This window comes from Theobroma umbraticum, unplaced genomic scaffold, assembly GCF_002168275.2.
Source record: "Theobroma umbraticum cultivar Fairchild unplaced genomic scaffold, ASM216827v3 scaffold_51.0, whole genome shotgun sequence".
In the NCBI taxonomy this organism is placed as follows: Eukaryota; Viridiplantae; Streptophyta; class Magnoliopsida; order Malvales; family Malvaceae; genus Theobroma; species Theobroma umbraticum.
Window position 1 is genome coordinate 2,460,267 of NW_018397260.1, and position 15,432 is coordinate 2,475,698.

The 15,432-nt window shown below is 33.1% G+C and overlaps 3 protein-coding genes across 3 annotated transcripts in view; 2 read left to right on the plus strand and 1 right to left on the minus strand.

Annotated features, from left to right (window-relative positions):
* The window catches only part of LOC110417342 (U-box domain-containing protein 29-like), a 1,552-nt gene extending 865 nt beyond the window's left edge, over nucleotides 1-687 (plus strand). The window contains exon 2 of the mRNA XM_021429642.2: nucleotides 16-687. Within this exon, the coding sequence (XP_021285317.1) occupies nucleotides 16-527 (512 nt within the window). The 3' untranslated portion in view covers nucleotides 528-687. The remainder of the gene's footprint in view (nucleotides 1-15) is intronic.
* Nucleotides 688-3,227: 2,540 nt separating this feature from the next.
* Nucleotides 3,228-4,689, minus strand: MFL1 (Mitochondrial substrate carrier family protein). Its single transcript, XM_021429632.2, has one exon. The coding sequence runs from the start codon at nucleotides 4,625-4,627 to the stop codon at nucleotides 3,359-3,361; it is 1,269 nt and encodes a 422-aa protein (XP_021285307.1). The 5' UTR covers nucleotides 4,628-4,689; the 3' UTR covers nucleotides 3,228-3,358.
* Nucleotides 4,690-8,033: 3,344 nt separating this feature from the next.
* Nucleotides 8,034-10,100, plus strand: LOC110417337 (Concanavalin A-like lectin protein kinase family protein). The gene has a single exon (XM_021429631.1). The coding sequence runs from the start codon at nucleotides 8,034-8,036 to the stop codon at nucleotides 10,098-10,100; it is 2,067 nt and encodes a 688-aa protein (XP_021285306.1).
* Nucleotides 10,101-15,432: the final 5,332 nt, after the last annotated feature.

The window sequence follows — 15,432 nt, forward strand, 5'->3', positions numbered from 1 at the left end:
AGTCACAAAACCTTGTATACGTCCTTGTCCATCTCCTCAAGAGCAACGACAATGAACCCCTAAACGACGCTGTTGTCTCCTTTTTAACCAACGTTTCAATAACCCGTTCCATAAAATCCCAGCTCATCCAGAATGGCGCCGTTGAGATCCTATCAAGCTCCCTAACCGAAAAGTCGTTGAAGATGTTAGCAGTACTTTGCACTTGCCCGGAAGGTAGGTCAGCAATAAGTTCGGATCCGAAATGTGCGGCGGGGATAGTGGAGAGGTTGTTGAAGGTGTCGAAAACGGCGACGGAGGACGCAGTATTAGTGTTGTGGAGCGTGTGTTGCTTGAGGAAAGATGAGAAGGTGAAGGAAGAGGTGGTGAAAGGGAATGGAGTGACCAAGATTTTGGTGGTCATGCAAAGAGAAGGGGAAGGGAATGTGAGGATAATGTGTAGGGATTTGGTCAAGGCTCTAAGGGCTGGATGTAAAGATTGGAGCTTGGGAAGTTACGAAACCAGGACTACCCATATTAGGCCTTGTTGAGAATTTATTTATTTTTTTGGACATAACATACAGAGGAGAAAGGAAATCCAGAGATTTTTGGATTTGGTTAGGGATGTAATTAGTTAGTTTTTACTGTATTTTTGTTATATTGATTTTTAAAGGAAACACAATTTGTTTGGCAGGATGCCATTCTTGCAAATGCTTTGATTCCACTTCTGCCATATTTGCTGTTTCTTGGGAAAATATGAGAAATTCGTTGGAAAATATTAATGTCTCTGACTCATTGATCCTTTATGTTTTGTTAATTCTGTGTTTAATTACGAGAACAATTGATGCTTTATTTATTGACAGGTTTTCAGGATTATTGAATAAACATTTTCATTAGGTTTGTTGTTTTCCACTGGCGAACTAGGACTAAGAGGACTTTCCGAAGGCAATTCTGATCCTACGAACACATATTTTTTGTTTTTGAAGAGCAGAGAAAAGGCGTTCATTAAAATAAGGGAGCAGGCTGAGATAGGATAGGACGTCTGCCATTGGATTAACAAAAGATGAAGGGAGTCAGAAAGTGGATCTCTGTGAAGAAATGGAGCCTAGCTTACAGCCCTTGGGTTGGGTTGGGGACCTCTAATGGACAATACAGGCTGTTGACTTGGGAATTGCAACAAGTCAGTGCAATGCACTGCTCTATGAAACAAAGAGAGTTAAGAGATCCGCTGGTGCTTGCCTGCAAACAGGGGAAGGAGCTATGGGTGACTCTTTTCGTACCCGTTCTGTTTTTTAATCGCTGAAACTATTTTTAGCCAGGGATTTTCATTGTAACGTAAGAACTAGTTTGCAATAACTATTGGCGTTATTTCCTTTGTTAACCAAAAAAAAAAAAAAAAAAAACAGGCATGCCCATTCTGTAATTGTGTCCCCCTCCCCAGATTAAAGGTCATTGGATCAATAACACTGTCCCCTGATTTAAAACGGAATATGAAACACAACACCACTGGCGATAGCTGATGCTGATGGGCTGATACTGCAACCATCGCCAAGACTAGGATAAACACCCTTTTTTGTTCAAGGCAGGAGCTGGATCATGATTGAATTATCATTGATGTTCAAAAATGTTGTTGGAATGTAGGATTCTGAACATGTTACTGTTTGCTGCAAAGCAAGATTGTAGCGGTTCCCTGCTTGTAGGAAGGATTAGTCTTCTGAAAATTTTCGGACAATTGTTCCCCGAAATTAAACGGATGAGCGTGTTACTTTCAGAGCCATACGGTCTCGTATGATGGAAAAAAACCCATCCCTGAAAATAAGTGAAAATTGTCTCTACAAAAGATTTAGCGCTTGTGGTTTGTGCAATCTCTGTTCCTCGCATGTTTGCGGAAACTATACTTCGTGGTGATCAAAACACCACATAAAAAACCAAAACAAAAAAAGACAAAGACAGGTTGAATGGCTACATCTATTCCTTGGGACTCTGTTCCCACCCAAATCACCGACTCCATTGCCCTTTTCACCTATTTCATCACTCTTACATCCACCGAAAACCCAAATCACCTATCGTTTGCCTCAACCTCTGTCTCCACAAAAAGCGAATTATATATTTCTCAAAATAGAAAAAAAAGGGGCATTACATGTTATCTATGTGAAATCTTGCAAACATGCCTTCCATAACTGTGCCGATGTAAAACAGACCAGCTAAGCACATGATAGAATATCTGGTTGCTGAATCCGACAGCATACCCTTATGTGCTATTCTATTCTTTCAGAGCATATTCAATCCCACAATACCAATTTCCTAGCTCAATCACTGCTAACTAAAGTACAAGGCTTGAGGAGGTGCAAGCAATCTCAATCCCAAGAGCTCCAACGAGAGCCAAGCACAAACTCATCCATACATGTGTATATGGCTTCTTTCTATATTCTAGAAAGCCACTCAACAACTGGAACCTACTCCGTATTTGACTGAAATAAAGCAGGCTCGATTCATGTACAGAACAAACTATCTAAGCAGCTTATGTTAAGGTCGTGATTCCTCTCCAATCACATATTTGATCACCAATCAAAGAAAAGGTTTCAAGCTTACCTTTATCCAATAAACACCAAAAGCAAATGCCATACCATTGTATGAGAAGCTGAACCCATCAGAGTTCTAAAAAGCCATTTCTCCTATTTATCATCCAACAATACAGAAGACATACAAAAAGAATCAAATCCAGAGTTTAAAAAGGCATAAATGTACGTGATATCCACCCACAGAAGCAAGGTGAATTCGTTTCATGCATGTACCCCCACAAACAGAAACCAACTAGTTGTTTTCTAGCATAGACCAGAAAATTTCACACATGGCGGATACAACTTTGAAGTTACAGTTTCCTTTTGTTAAAAAGAATCTACATCACAAACAGCATCCTCCATGGAGCACTACGAACCATTGCAAATAGAGGCACTAAAAGTATCACATGCCACTAATCTGTAAAAGATTGATCTAAAAGGGCACAACAAGGAATGACCCTAAAAGTAACGTTACTACCTAGTCGACTGGGAAGTCTTAGACACTTGAAACTATTACTTTAAACCATCGTTCTTCTACAAGTGAAAGCTTCAAAACTTTATGGAAGTAAGCTGGTACTCAGTATTAAACCAGAAAAGGTAATATTCAGCATATTAAAATTGAGGTACTGTGGAACAAGATGGTTCTTCATGCATAGGTACAATATATTATAAGTTGGGAAAATTGAATCCTTAACCAAGAAATAACCTGTGTATACCAAATGTATGATAGTGTAATGGCAGAAATCAGTCTGTTTGAACTACTCTCAATGGAAACAAATTTAACAAAATAGAGAAAATGATTATCACCAACATACTGTAAATCAAGCCGGCGCAACATTGATCTTAGACAACTCCTTCTCCTTGTGTTTTAGATACTGATGCAAAATTGTAAGCCTAGCAGTCTCAAATGCAAAATACCCCAAAGCAGAAAAACAAGCACTATGAACAACTCTAGGCCCTATTCCCCTAGTCAAACCAATCCAACCTTCATCCTTCAGAATCTGTTTTAGCGTCGCATTAACCCCACTATACATAGCAGCAACAGCTTTGTTCCCATGAACCTGAGTCATCAACCTTGTTTTCACCACATCAAGTGGAGTTGTCAAAGAAGCTGAAATTGCACCAGCCAAAGCACCGCAAAAAACACTCTGAATTGGCTCCAAATTAGCCTGCTTTGTTCTACTCAAAACCGCAGCTTTTAAGTACTCAAAAGAGGAATAACTTAACACCCCAGCAGGCAAATTCCTTAACAAAGTAGCTGAGTAACCGGCATAAAGACCCAAAATCCCATCTTTTTCTAAAATTCTTAACAAGACTTCCCATGATCTTCCTTTAGCACCAGCTTGCATTCTTTGAGTGATCAATTCTTTAGGTACCATTATAGCTGATGAAACAATGTTTCCCATAGCACCAGCAGTTGGAGGAATAAGCAAAGCTGGATAATCCAATTTAGACAAAATGGACTTCCCAAACTCACATGTCCCAAAATAAACAGCTGAAGAAGCCGTGGACCCTACAATAACAGCTGAAACTCCTCTGTAAAATCCTAGAATACCCTTAGTCTGGAAAGTTTTGACTATTGCATCGAATGTGTTGGCATATATCTCGGAAGCACCCCTGGTCTGCATTTTGGTTTTGATGGTATCGAGTGGGTGAAGGCACACGTAAGTAAATGCACCAGCAATTCCACCACCAGCTGCACCAATAAGAGCTCTTTCGAAGACGGATAAGTTTTGCATGAGGGTTCGGACTTTGGGGCTGTTTCTGGATGTGGGTTTTAGCCATTTGGGAAATTTAGGCGGTTCTTGTTGTTGGGGTTCAGTTAAACTGGCAAAAGGGTGAGGAATTTCAAGTTCGGTGGGTTTTGGGGGATTGGGTTTGAGCCATTTTGATTGGGCATCTGCTGAAATGGAGGCTGAGGCAAAGGAGAGGGGATTTCGGGAAGGTTTGAGGGGTTTTTGAGGGTTTTGGGTGGATGATGTGAGAGTGGTGAAATGGGTGAAAAGAGATGTGAAGTCGGTGTCGATTGCCGGATGGTGATTTGGGTCAGGAGAAGGGAGACCCAAAGATGCACAGAGTCTCGCCTCCATCGCCAAAACTTGTGTTCTTTTACCTTTGTTCTGTAACCTACCGGCCAGGTCGGGGGGTTTAAGTTTTAACCACTCATGGAATGGATGACCAAAACGATGTTGTTTCGTTGGTAAGAACACCGACCGCACACGATGTCGTTTAACAATGTGTTTTTGGCTGCCGTCACCATATAATAGAGTTTCCATAACCACAAATTTTTAAGCTTGTAGAGAGATTTGTTTGGATGTGAAAGTAACAGGCTGCCATCGTCTGCGTACTTCCAAGGGAACAAATGGCCATTCATAGAGGCTAAAAAGTTCTAAGCTTGAATTTGGTTGGGCTGGAGACACAGCTTTGGTTAAAATTCGAAAAACCCCTTAAAACACTTCAATTTCAAAAGATATTTTTATTTTTTTTATTTAAAAACAATATTTTTAAGCTTTTGATTGTTAATACCATTTATTAATAATTAAAAAATTATATTTAATATTACATAATATTTTAAAATATATATTAAATTTTATTAGGTATCAAATTAAGACAATCTATTCCATTTATAAATCCTGTTTTAATGTTAAATATTAAAATTTATTAAATATTAAAATAAATTTTATTAAATTTTAAAAAGGAGGAAAAGTAGATTTTTCTTAAGAGAGCATTTGTGTCCTAACATATTTCAATAGTATTAACTGAAAATTCATTCACAGACTAAAATATTTACATGGAAGTAGCAGGCTAACAAAAACAAACCTGCCTGCATACAGAAAGAAAAGCCCCCCCCTATTTAGGTCCAGCACATACTGGACAGAGGACAAATTTATACAAAAAAAGTTAAATATAATTGCTTTAACTGTTGATTAATGATGTTAATAGTAAATGATTAAAACTATCATTTGAAAAAAGAAATTATAATATCTTTTTTAAGTATTTTGAAGTACCTTTTTGAATTTACTTACAATCTTGATATCAACGAAATAAGACATTTTTCCTTAAACTAAGATGTGGAGTAACAACATAGAAATATTTTAGCTTTCAAATATGCTTAACATTAATCAATCATATTATTCATGAAAATTTAGATATATAATATCAAATTATCAATATCAATTTAGTAAACTATATATATTTTTAATCGTTTATTAAATGGAAGTATTTTATTCTTAATTAATAATAGTTTATTTAATTAATCATTTTTGAAGTCGTATTATAATATATAATCTAAGAGTTCAATTTTGCAGAGGCTTGAGAGTTTGTTTAGGAATATAGTTGTCCAAAAAAGAATATTCGAAATGATAAGGACAAAGTTAAGTGAAAGAATTAAAAATATCCTTACAAAAAATTTTAAATTAATAAATTTATCTTTCAAATACTTCTTTAAATTATCATTATTATATTTAACAGTAGTTTACTTGAATTCATAATTAAATAACTTTTACACAAAATTAGCATTCTTCTAATAAGATTACAGTCATTAGACCATGATTTAAATAAACAGAAGTGAGTCTAATATATCATAATTTGACATCAAATAAAATCACATTTATTAGATACTTGTTTTTTAAACTATATAAATCACATTTATAAGATGTAATAGATTCAATTCAATAAAGTATTTCCAAAATTGGAATTAAAAAGTAAAGGAAAAAGAGATGCAATTCCTTAGTTACTTCATATATTTTTTTAGGATGTGCTTATAAAAATGAATTTTGCCTAACTATTGGTTAGAAACTTTGGACCTAATTAAACTTTGTAATATTTCAATAATTAATTGATAAAGTGTCCTAATAGATGATAAAATATTAACTTATGATCAAGCAACTATTGCTTCTTTTTGGAAGTTATATATACAAATAAATATTACAATCATAATCAAATAACTTTTAACATGTATATGATATAAAAAAAAACTAGCATATATAATTGGAAAAAAATTCAGCATAAAATCAGATTAAACTTACATGTAATGAGAGTCGAATTAGAACCTAAAGGTTTTAGGACCTTTTCTTTACCACTTAGAGAAGGCCTCATTGGCATTGAGAATAATTGATTGAAGGAAAATTAATTTTGCCTAATTAGTGGCTAGAAAATTAGGAACTAAATTATATAATGTTAATAATTTAATTGATAAAGTGTTTTAATAGATGAGAAGATATTGACTTAACTAATCAAGCAATTATTGGTTTGAAGTTATATATACAAATAGAAATTACAACCATAATCAAATAACTCTTAACATGTAAATGACACAGCTGTTACATATGATATAAGAAATTAAAATGAAGTAAACTAAAGACTTAACAAACATTCGTATATATGATTGGATAAAATCCAACATAAAATTATATCAAATGTAAACATAATGAAAGTTGAATTTAAATCTAAAAGTATTAAGACCTCCTCTTTGTCATTCAGAGGACATAAGTATTGATTCATGTTTTTTTTCCTCTTTTTATTTTGCATTTACTTTTTTTTTTGAAAAGCCATCTACATTTAGTTTTAGTTGATACTTTAAACTTAATTATTAATCTCATCATTTATTTATTAAATTTAATGGGTACTTTATTGATTTATACACACACACACACACATATATATATATATATATATAAACATTTAGACTAACAATTTATTAAACTTTACTCTTTTTCATGAAAATATGATTATTAGGTGTTGATTGAATGAAGATTGAAAATTGAGATCCACAAAGTTGATCACATTAGTTATATTAATTGCCAATTTAAGCAAAAACTCAAATTTCTCTCAATTATTTATTCAATTATAAATTTTTTTTGTTAAAAGATTTTTTTTCATATATATTTGTTATTATTATTTTAACGTATTAATTAAACTCAAGGAAAAATATACAATAAACGCATATGCACAAAAAAGAATAAAAATAAACGTTTCAAGTATAGATTAAATGCTCATCTTGTTGAAACATATAGACAATATTATAATGCATGGAAGTAAAGAAATTAAATTAAATTTGATTGTTTAAAATAATAATTGTTTATAAAGTATGCAATTTGCATTAAAAACTATTTACAATTATTACTTATTTTTTGTAATATTATCTTTAATATTAAAAAAATAAATTTTAATATAAAAATTAAGATATTTTACGTATTAAATCATTTACGTGTAAAGATTGGATAAAGTATTTAGACGACAAAATGCAATTTATTAGGCTTATAAAATATACTTTGAACTTTGTATTTGTTTTTTCTAACTTATTTTTTTGCCAAAACAATGAATAATCTCTTTTAATACGAGATGGAGGATCAAACAAGCAAGAAATTTTCTTTTTGTTTCTACTTTATTTCAAGATTTTCACAGTAAGACCTCATTTGCTCTCAAGAAAACCATCTCTTTCCGAGTAACTATCATCAAGAAGACCCTCTTCTTATCTCTTCCACAACGTAGACAATGCAAGTTTCTTGTCTATTTCTCTTCTGGGTCCACCTTTTCCTCTTAAACTTCGCTTTTCCCTCACTTTCTCACCCTCTTTTGACTCCAAACAACATCACCCTCTATGGTGACGCTTTCTTTAGAAACAATGGCATTAGTCTCACTCAAGAAACCACCTGCCTGCCTTCTTCTTCTCCTGCTAACATTGGAAGAGCTCTCTACGCCTACCCTTTTCGTTTTCTTGATCTCAAGAACAAAACCACTGCATCTTTCTCTTGCCGTTTCTCTTTCTCCATCATCCCAAACCCCCTATGTCCTTTTGGAGATGGCATCGTTTTCTTGATCACCTCTAATGCTGATGCTTTCAGCTTCTCCAATGGGTACATAGGACTTCCACAACGTGACTTAAACTCTCAAGATTCTTTCTTTGCTGTGGAGTTTGATACGAGTTTTAATCCTTCAGTTGGTGACATCAACGGTAATCACATAGGGATTGATGTGAACACGGTCGTTTCTTTTGCTTCGGTTGATGTTGTGTCAAAAGGGGTTGATCTTAAAAGTGGGAAAAAGATAACAGCTTGGATTGAGTATAGGGATTCCGCCAAGTTGATTCAGATATGGGTTAGTTATTCATCAACTAAGCCTCCAAGTCCTGCTCTTGTTGCCCAAATTGACCTTGCCACGCAATTCAAGGAATATATGCATGTTGGTTTCTCTGCTTCTAATGGACAAGGTTCTGCAATGCACACTGTTGATCGATGGCGGTTTAAAACATTCAGGACTTACCGGCCTTCTGTGAATCCAATAGATGCAATTGAAGAAGGGTATTGCTTCATGTGCTCTCCAGAGGATTCATCTACCAATAGCCCTCAGATTTATCGTCCTCATAAAAGAAGTTTCAAGATGGGGAACATGGCTGTTGCATTGGGATGCTTAACTATATCTGTTGTCTTTGTAATAGCAATTATTGCTGTGATTTGTTTCTTTGCGGTGAGGAAGAAAAGGGGTGTTGGCAGAAGAGGAAAAAGAATACAGACTAGAGTTCAAATGAATAATGTACCAACAAGATTGTCACTTGCGGAGATAAAATCAGCTACAATGGGGTTTCATAGGAATAGAATTGTTGGTGAAGGTGCTTCAGCGGTTGTTTACAAAGGGTCTCTTCCTTCTGCTGGAGCTGTGGCAGTGAAGCGGTTTGATCAGTCCAACAAAGAATGCGGTCGTAATCCTTTTACCACCGAGTTTGCCACGATGATGGGTTGCTTAAAACACAAGAACTTGGTCCAGATTCAAGGGTGGTGCTGTGAGGGATCTGAGTTAATCCTGGTCTATGAGTACTTGCCCAATGGAAGCCTTGACAAACTCCTTCATAAAAACTCGGATTCTGTAATTTTCCTCTCTTGGAGCTTAAGATTAAACATAGTTCTAGGGGTTGCTTCTGCTCTTACATATCTACATGAAGAATGTGCAAGACAGATAATCCATAGAGATGTGAAGACTTGCAACATAATGCTTGATGATGAATTCAATGCCAAGCTTGGAGATTTTGGTTTAGCAGAAGTCTATGAACATAGTTGTGCTTCAAGAGAAGCCACAATACCAGCTGGAACGATAGGATATCTCGCACCTGAGTATGTTTATTGTGGTGTTCCAACTGTGAAAACAGACGTTTACAGCTTCGGTGTGGTTGTGCTGGAGGTGGCTACAGGAAAGAGGCCTGTGGCCGAAGACGGAACTGTGCTTGTTGACTGGGTTTGGGACCTGTGGGTGAGAAGGAAACTAATTGAGGCCGCTGATTGTAGCCTCTCAGGGAGGTACGATGTTTTAGAGATGGAGAGGATGCTCAAGGTGGGACTTTGTTGTGTGCATCCGAACCATGAGAAGAGACCCACAGTGAAGGAAGCTGCTAGGATTTTAAGAGGTGAAACGTCACTTCCGCTTTTACCATCAATGAGACCAACAGTGACGATCAGGTCTAATTTGTTAGCCGATTCTGAAGATATTTTGAACATCGGTGGAGATCACAGTCCTAGTGGTGATGATGCTGGATGGTTGACACCTAAGAGCCATTTCAGCAAGGCTTAGCTCAGAAAACTACATGAAGGTGTATGAAGGAGACATTCTGTGGCTTGTATAGAACATATCTGAAGCTTTAAATTTTGACAGAATTTTTATAGCCCTTTCGTTTTCCTTCCTTTTAGGTCTTGTGGAGTTGTAATGATGTTGTAGTCTAGGATGTCGCTAGGTTTGATTGCTTGAGATATTGCCAGTAGATGTGGGGATGTCCCAGGCAAATGATGTGGTCTACTAGTATTTCACATGAAACTGAGAGGATTCTGTTTTATTTTTCAGTGAAGAAGCTATATATAGCCTGCTGGAAAGAGGCTCATCAAGATTTTCATTTCCTTTATGGTCCACTTTATTTCACAGATGCATGAGTTGAATATCAAAAACCCAACACAGCCATGTCACTTCCACAGGCATCTGGATGAGCACTTAGAAAGAATCGTAATTGCACACTTCAGAATAGGCTTGAATGTTTTCGTTGTGGAGGCCTTAAAACATGTAACTTGAAGATCTTTAGTATTGCTGGTGCAAGTATACTGAATTATGTGTAATGTCGAGAATGCTTAATTCTGGTTATTTATTTACATTTAGGTTCACTTTGAGGTGTTCTATTTAGCTGGCATCCAGCAGTTGGGGTAGAATGTCCAGATATAATCAGATTTCAAGTCCTTTTGCACCTACTACATCAACTGCAGCACGATGTACTTCATCATCTGTCGGTATCATTCTTACTCTCCTAGAATGCAATTATGCAATTTCCGGCGGCAATCTACTTGCCACAAATTTCTAGCCTTCCAGCAGTTGCAACCCCATTCAACAGCTTGAAAATACTGGTTCCATCTACTTGTAAAGAGAGAACGAGTTCCTTCATTTTGGTATTGGATGTTGGCATTGGTTGATCGGTATTTCCTAAATGTGAATTAATCAACATTTCCTCCAAATTGGAGCTGGATTGTTAGCCTCGTGGAATTTGATGCTTGAAAATGAGATGCGACCATAGGTCCAATAGCTCCCTCTATTGCCATCTATCATATTTTTCCTGGTTTGGTTGGAAATTGTCTCAGAAGAAGAGATATTCTTCAAAATCAATTAAAAATCATGCTTAATTAAACTTCACCTTTCATAATATTTGCTATTTCATGATTGGGAGAATAGTTTTTAAATTGATAAAACGAGAATATTATTTATAAGAATTTAGTACCTGTTTGGTCTAGTTTATTTTTAACTTATCTACTACTTAAAAGTAAAAGTTAAGTCAATAGGATTTCGTGAAAAGCTTTTAAAAACACTTTTTTTAAAAAAAAAATCTAAAAAAAAGCTCCAATTAGAAGCTTTCTCTTTTTTTTCTTTTAAATACAATCAGTTTTTTAAGAGAGTTATTTTTTCTCAAAAGATTCTCTCTCAAAAAATAATCTTTCCTCTCTCCTATCGATCTCCCTCTCCTCCCTCTTTTTTGCAAATCATCATTCTAGGGTTTTTTAGATTCCTACAAAAATTAAGAAAAAACAATAAAAATTCAAAATTACATTCAGGCACATTCAGGTATTATTTCTTCTTTTTCTTTTTATTTTGTTTTTCATTTTATTTTCTATAATTTTTTTAAACTTTGAAAACTCTTTTTATTAGTTGATATTTCTCAGTTTATTGTTTGATATGATAATTATATGATGTTTATTTATTCCTAACTTCTTTATGGTGTATATAATATTTGATGATTATAATTGAAATAATTAATCAAATAGGTTAATGGTTGTTAAGATAAATTAGATGAAAATTGAAATAATATTTGATGATTATGGTTGTTGAGATAATATTGTTCATGGAGGTGGACTTTGTTGGTAAGGACATTAATAGCTAAACGTGATTTTTTTAAATTATTACCACCACTTTAGATTTATCTTCTTCTTTTTTGGGTTCACCTCCATTGTTAGGGTTAAGAGTTCTAGTAGTCAACTCACTACTTTCTTTCATCTCTTTTTTTTTTGTTTGAGTCAATTTTTTTCTCTACATTGATGGAAAATAGAAATCGTTAACTTATGAGTTATTTATGAATAATGTGTTACTTATAAATTATTTGTGAAACTCTTTTTTGGTGATTTATTATTGATTATAAACTTTATGTTATATAAAAATATTTTTTATATTTCCAAAATTTTTTTAAGTTGATAAAAAATAAAGTTAATTTTTTTTTATTTTGAATAAAGAAATTCGTAATTAATAAAAAGTTATTTATTAAATACCTTTTATGTTAATTTTAACTAAACTTAAAGTTTATAAGTTGTTTTGCTAAATAGCTTATTTATGAAAAAGAACTTATAAAAAGTAAATTATCCAACAACTTGAGCTTAATTTTAAAAGCTATTATTTTTTATAAGAGCTTTATAATAGCTTTTAAGTTTAAAAAAAAAATCAAGCCAAACATGCTCTTAAAATAAAAATATTTAATATTTTTATTAAAAATTATAAAAAATTAATATTTTAAATTTGTTATGAAATAAATATGAAAGAAGAAATAAGAGAAATATCAAAGAAAGTATTTAGAGGAAAATAAAGTATTTAGAGGGAGAAATAAGATATTATTGAAGTGAGTGTTTATAAATGAAGTGAGGGTCTTATCTATAGACAAATAACTCTTTATCTCGATTGAATTTAAGATGAAGATAATGCTTAGAGATTAGATGGATGGATTAAATCCTAAGGTTGATCCAATCTAATTTACATCTAAAACTAGATATAGATAACATAAATGGATATTCACAGAAATATTCATACAAGGAAAAAATATGCTTCGTTAAAACCGTACAAGGAAAAAATCTTATGGGAAAAAAATCCGAGTGAAGAAAAAATAATACATAATTCTTTTCAAGAATACGCTTTTGAAATACTATCTCATTAAAAACCTCATATCAAGAAAAACCTAGTGAGAAAAATCTTGATTAAGGAAAAGAGCACAGTGAGTATTTTACTGCCTCTGATGACTGCAATACAGAGATCTTTAAAATGATGCATTTCAATTTATTGTATCAACTTTTTGAATATTACAGTACGAAGGGCTTTAGTAAACAAATCTACTAGATTGTCACTTGAACGAATTTGTTGAACACTAATATCACCCTTTTCTTAGAGATCATGAGTGAAGAAAAATTTTGACAAAATATGTTTTATTTTATCGCCTTTAACGTATCATTCTTTTAATTATGCTATGCAAGCAATATTATCTTCATATAACATTTTTGAAATTTTCTTATTGGTTAACAAGCTACCCGTTTTTCAAATATATTGAGTTATAAATCTTAACCAAACACATTCACGACTTACTTTATAAATTGTTAAAATTTCTGCATGATTAGAAAAAGTAGCAATTACAGTTTGTTTTATAAAACGTTATGAAATAGTCGTACCTACATATGTGAACAAGTAACTTGTTTATGATCGAGCTTTGTGTGGATCAGATAAATATCTCGTATCTGCATAACTAATTAAATCTAATTTTAATGCATTTGAATAATATAAGTCCATATCTATTGTTCTTTGCAGATATCAAACTATATGTTTAATTCCGTTCTAATGTCTTTGAGTTGGAGAAGAACTACATATTTCTAATAAGTTCATAGCATATGATATATCAGGTCATGTATTACTAGTAAGATACATAAGTGCTCCACTTGTAATAAAATATGGTATTTTAGGATAAAAAAGTTCTTTATTATCCTCACAAAGTAGAAAAGGATCTTTTTTCATATCTAATGACCTTACAACCATTGATGAACTTAATATATATACTTTATCTATATAAAATTGTTTTAGCATTTTTGCTATATAATTAGATTGATGGACAAAAATTTCATTTGTCAAGTGTTTAATTTAAAGACCCAAACAAAACTTTGTTTTTCGAGATCTTTGATCTCAAATTCTTTCTTTAAGTAATTAATGGCTTTTGATAACTCTTCAAAAGTTTCAATAATGTTTAGGTCATCAACATAAACAACACTTATAATAAATTCAGATCTAAATCTTTTTATAAAATACATGGACATATAGAATTATTTTTATAACATTTTTTCAATAAATATTCACTAAAGTGATTATACCATATGTGTCTGAATTACTTTAATACATATAAAGATTTATTTAATTTGATCGGATAAATTTTTTGAGAATTCAAATTTTATGTTTCAAACAACTTAAATCCTTCAAAGATTTTCATATAAATATCGTTATCAAGTGAGTCATATAAATAGACTGTAGCTACATTAATTAGACACATTTCAATATTCTCATATATACTAGACTAGTTATTATAGAATTGTAATTGTATCTACCATAAAGAATATATCACTTCATATTCAATACCAGATCTTTAAGTAAAACCTTGTGCGATAAGTAGTGATGATTGAGGATTGTCAACCCCAAAAACACTCATTTATCTTATCATTCTGATAGAGTTTCACTAGTATTAGACTTTTGTTTAAGGATTTATCTAAAACTCTGCTTGTTTTTGAGATTATCTGTGTTGAGATGCTGCCAAGTGCTCCTTGAGCCGCTGCTCCTTTTGTAATTGTTCAGAACAGGCTCTTCTTATGATAGCTTGCATGTCAACAGGAGTCTCCAAATCTCAACGTTGAAGACTCCCCACGACATTCCAGCTTATCATTAATAAAAACTCATCTTTTCAAAAAAAAATAAAATCTCATAATTTCAATTTTCTCATTTCATATTCGTATAAATATCTATTTATACTTTATTGGTTTAACACTATTTGTTGTATGGACTACAAGTCTAAAAACTTCATGTTTTACAAATAAATTCAATTTTTACTTAATTGCGTCTTTCCACGTTGGCTAATTATAGATGTTAAAGTCTATGTTGTGTAAGATTTATTACTCTTGGGTTTGCTTAGTCACTCAATTAAGCCTTGATCCAAACTAATTGGGTTTTAGTTCAAGAAATTATTGTCTGTGTTGCACTCAGTTAACCATGATTTACTAGTTTATTGGTGAGTTCAAAGCATGATTTATTGGTTTTGGATTGTAACAAAACCATGGTCATTAGCATCAAGCTGTTTTCTTGTTTGGATAATTGAGCTTAACAAGACTTGTGTTCTAATATCACCGTCCATTACTCGCCATCAACAGATTTGGAGTCGGAAGTATCTGCGGAAGACCAGGCCTCGGGTATCATTTTCATACTCACGCTAGAAATTTTATTGTTTTTGTTTTTCATATCTATGTTGCTGATGCTTTTGTGGTTTTGGTAGTATTTCTACCTTTTAACCGCCTTAGAACTCAGTGTGTTTTCTTTCATTGATTGATTCTTTTTTCAGTCATGTTATTTTACACCTTAACTGAGG

Bases quoted from the DNA above. Each gene is read 5' to 3' on its own strand.
- MFL1 (XM_021429632.2), bottom strand. From the start codon at position 4,627: ATGGAGGCGAGACTCTGTGCATCTTTGGGTCTCCCTTCTCCTGACCCA.
- LOC110417337 (XM_021429631.1), top strand. From the start codon at position 8,034: ATGCAAGTTTCTTGTCTATTTCTCTTCTGGGTCCACCTTTTCCTCTTA.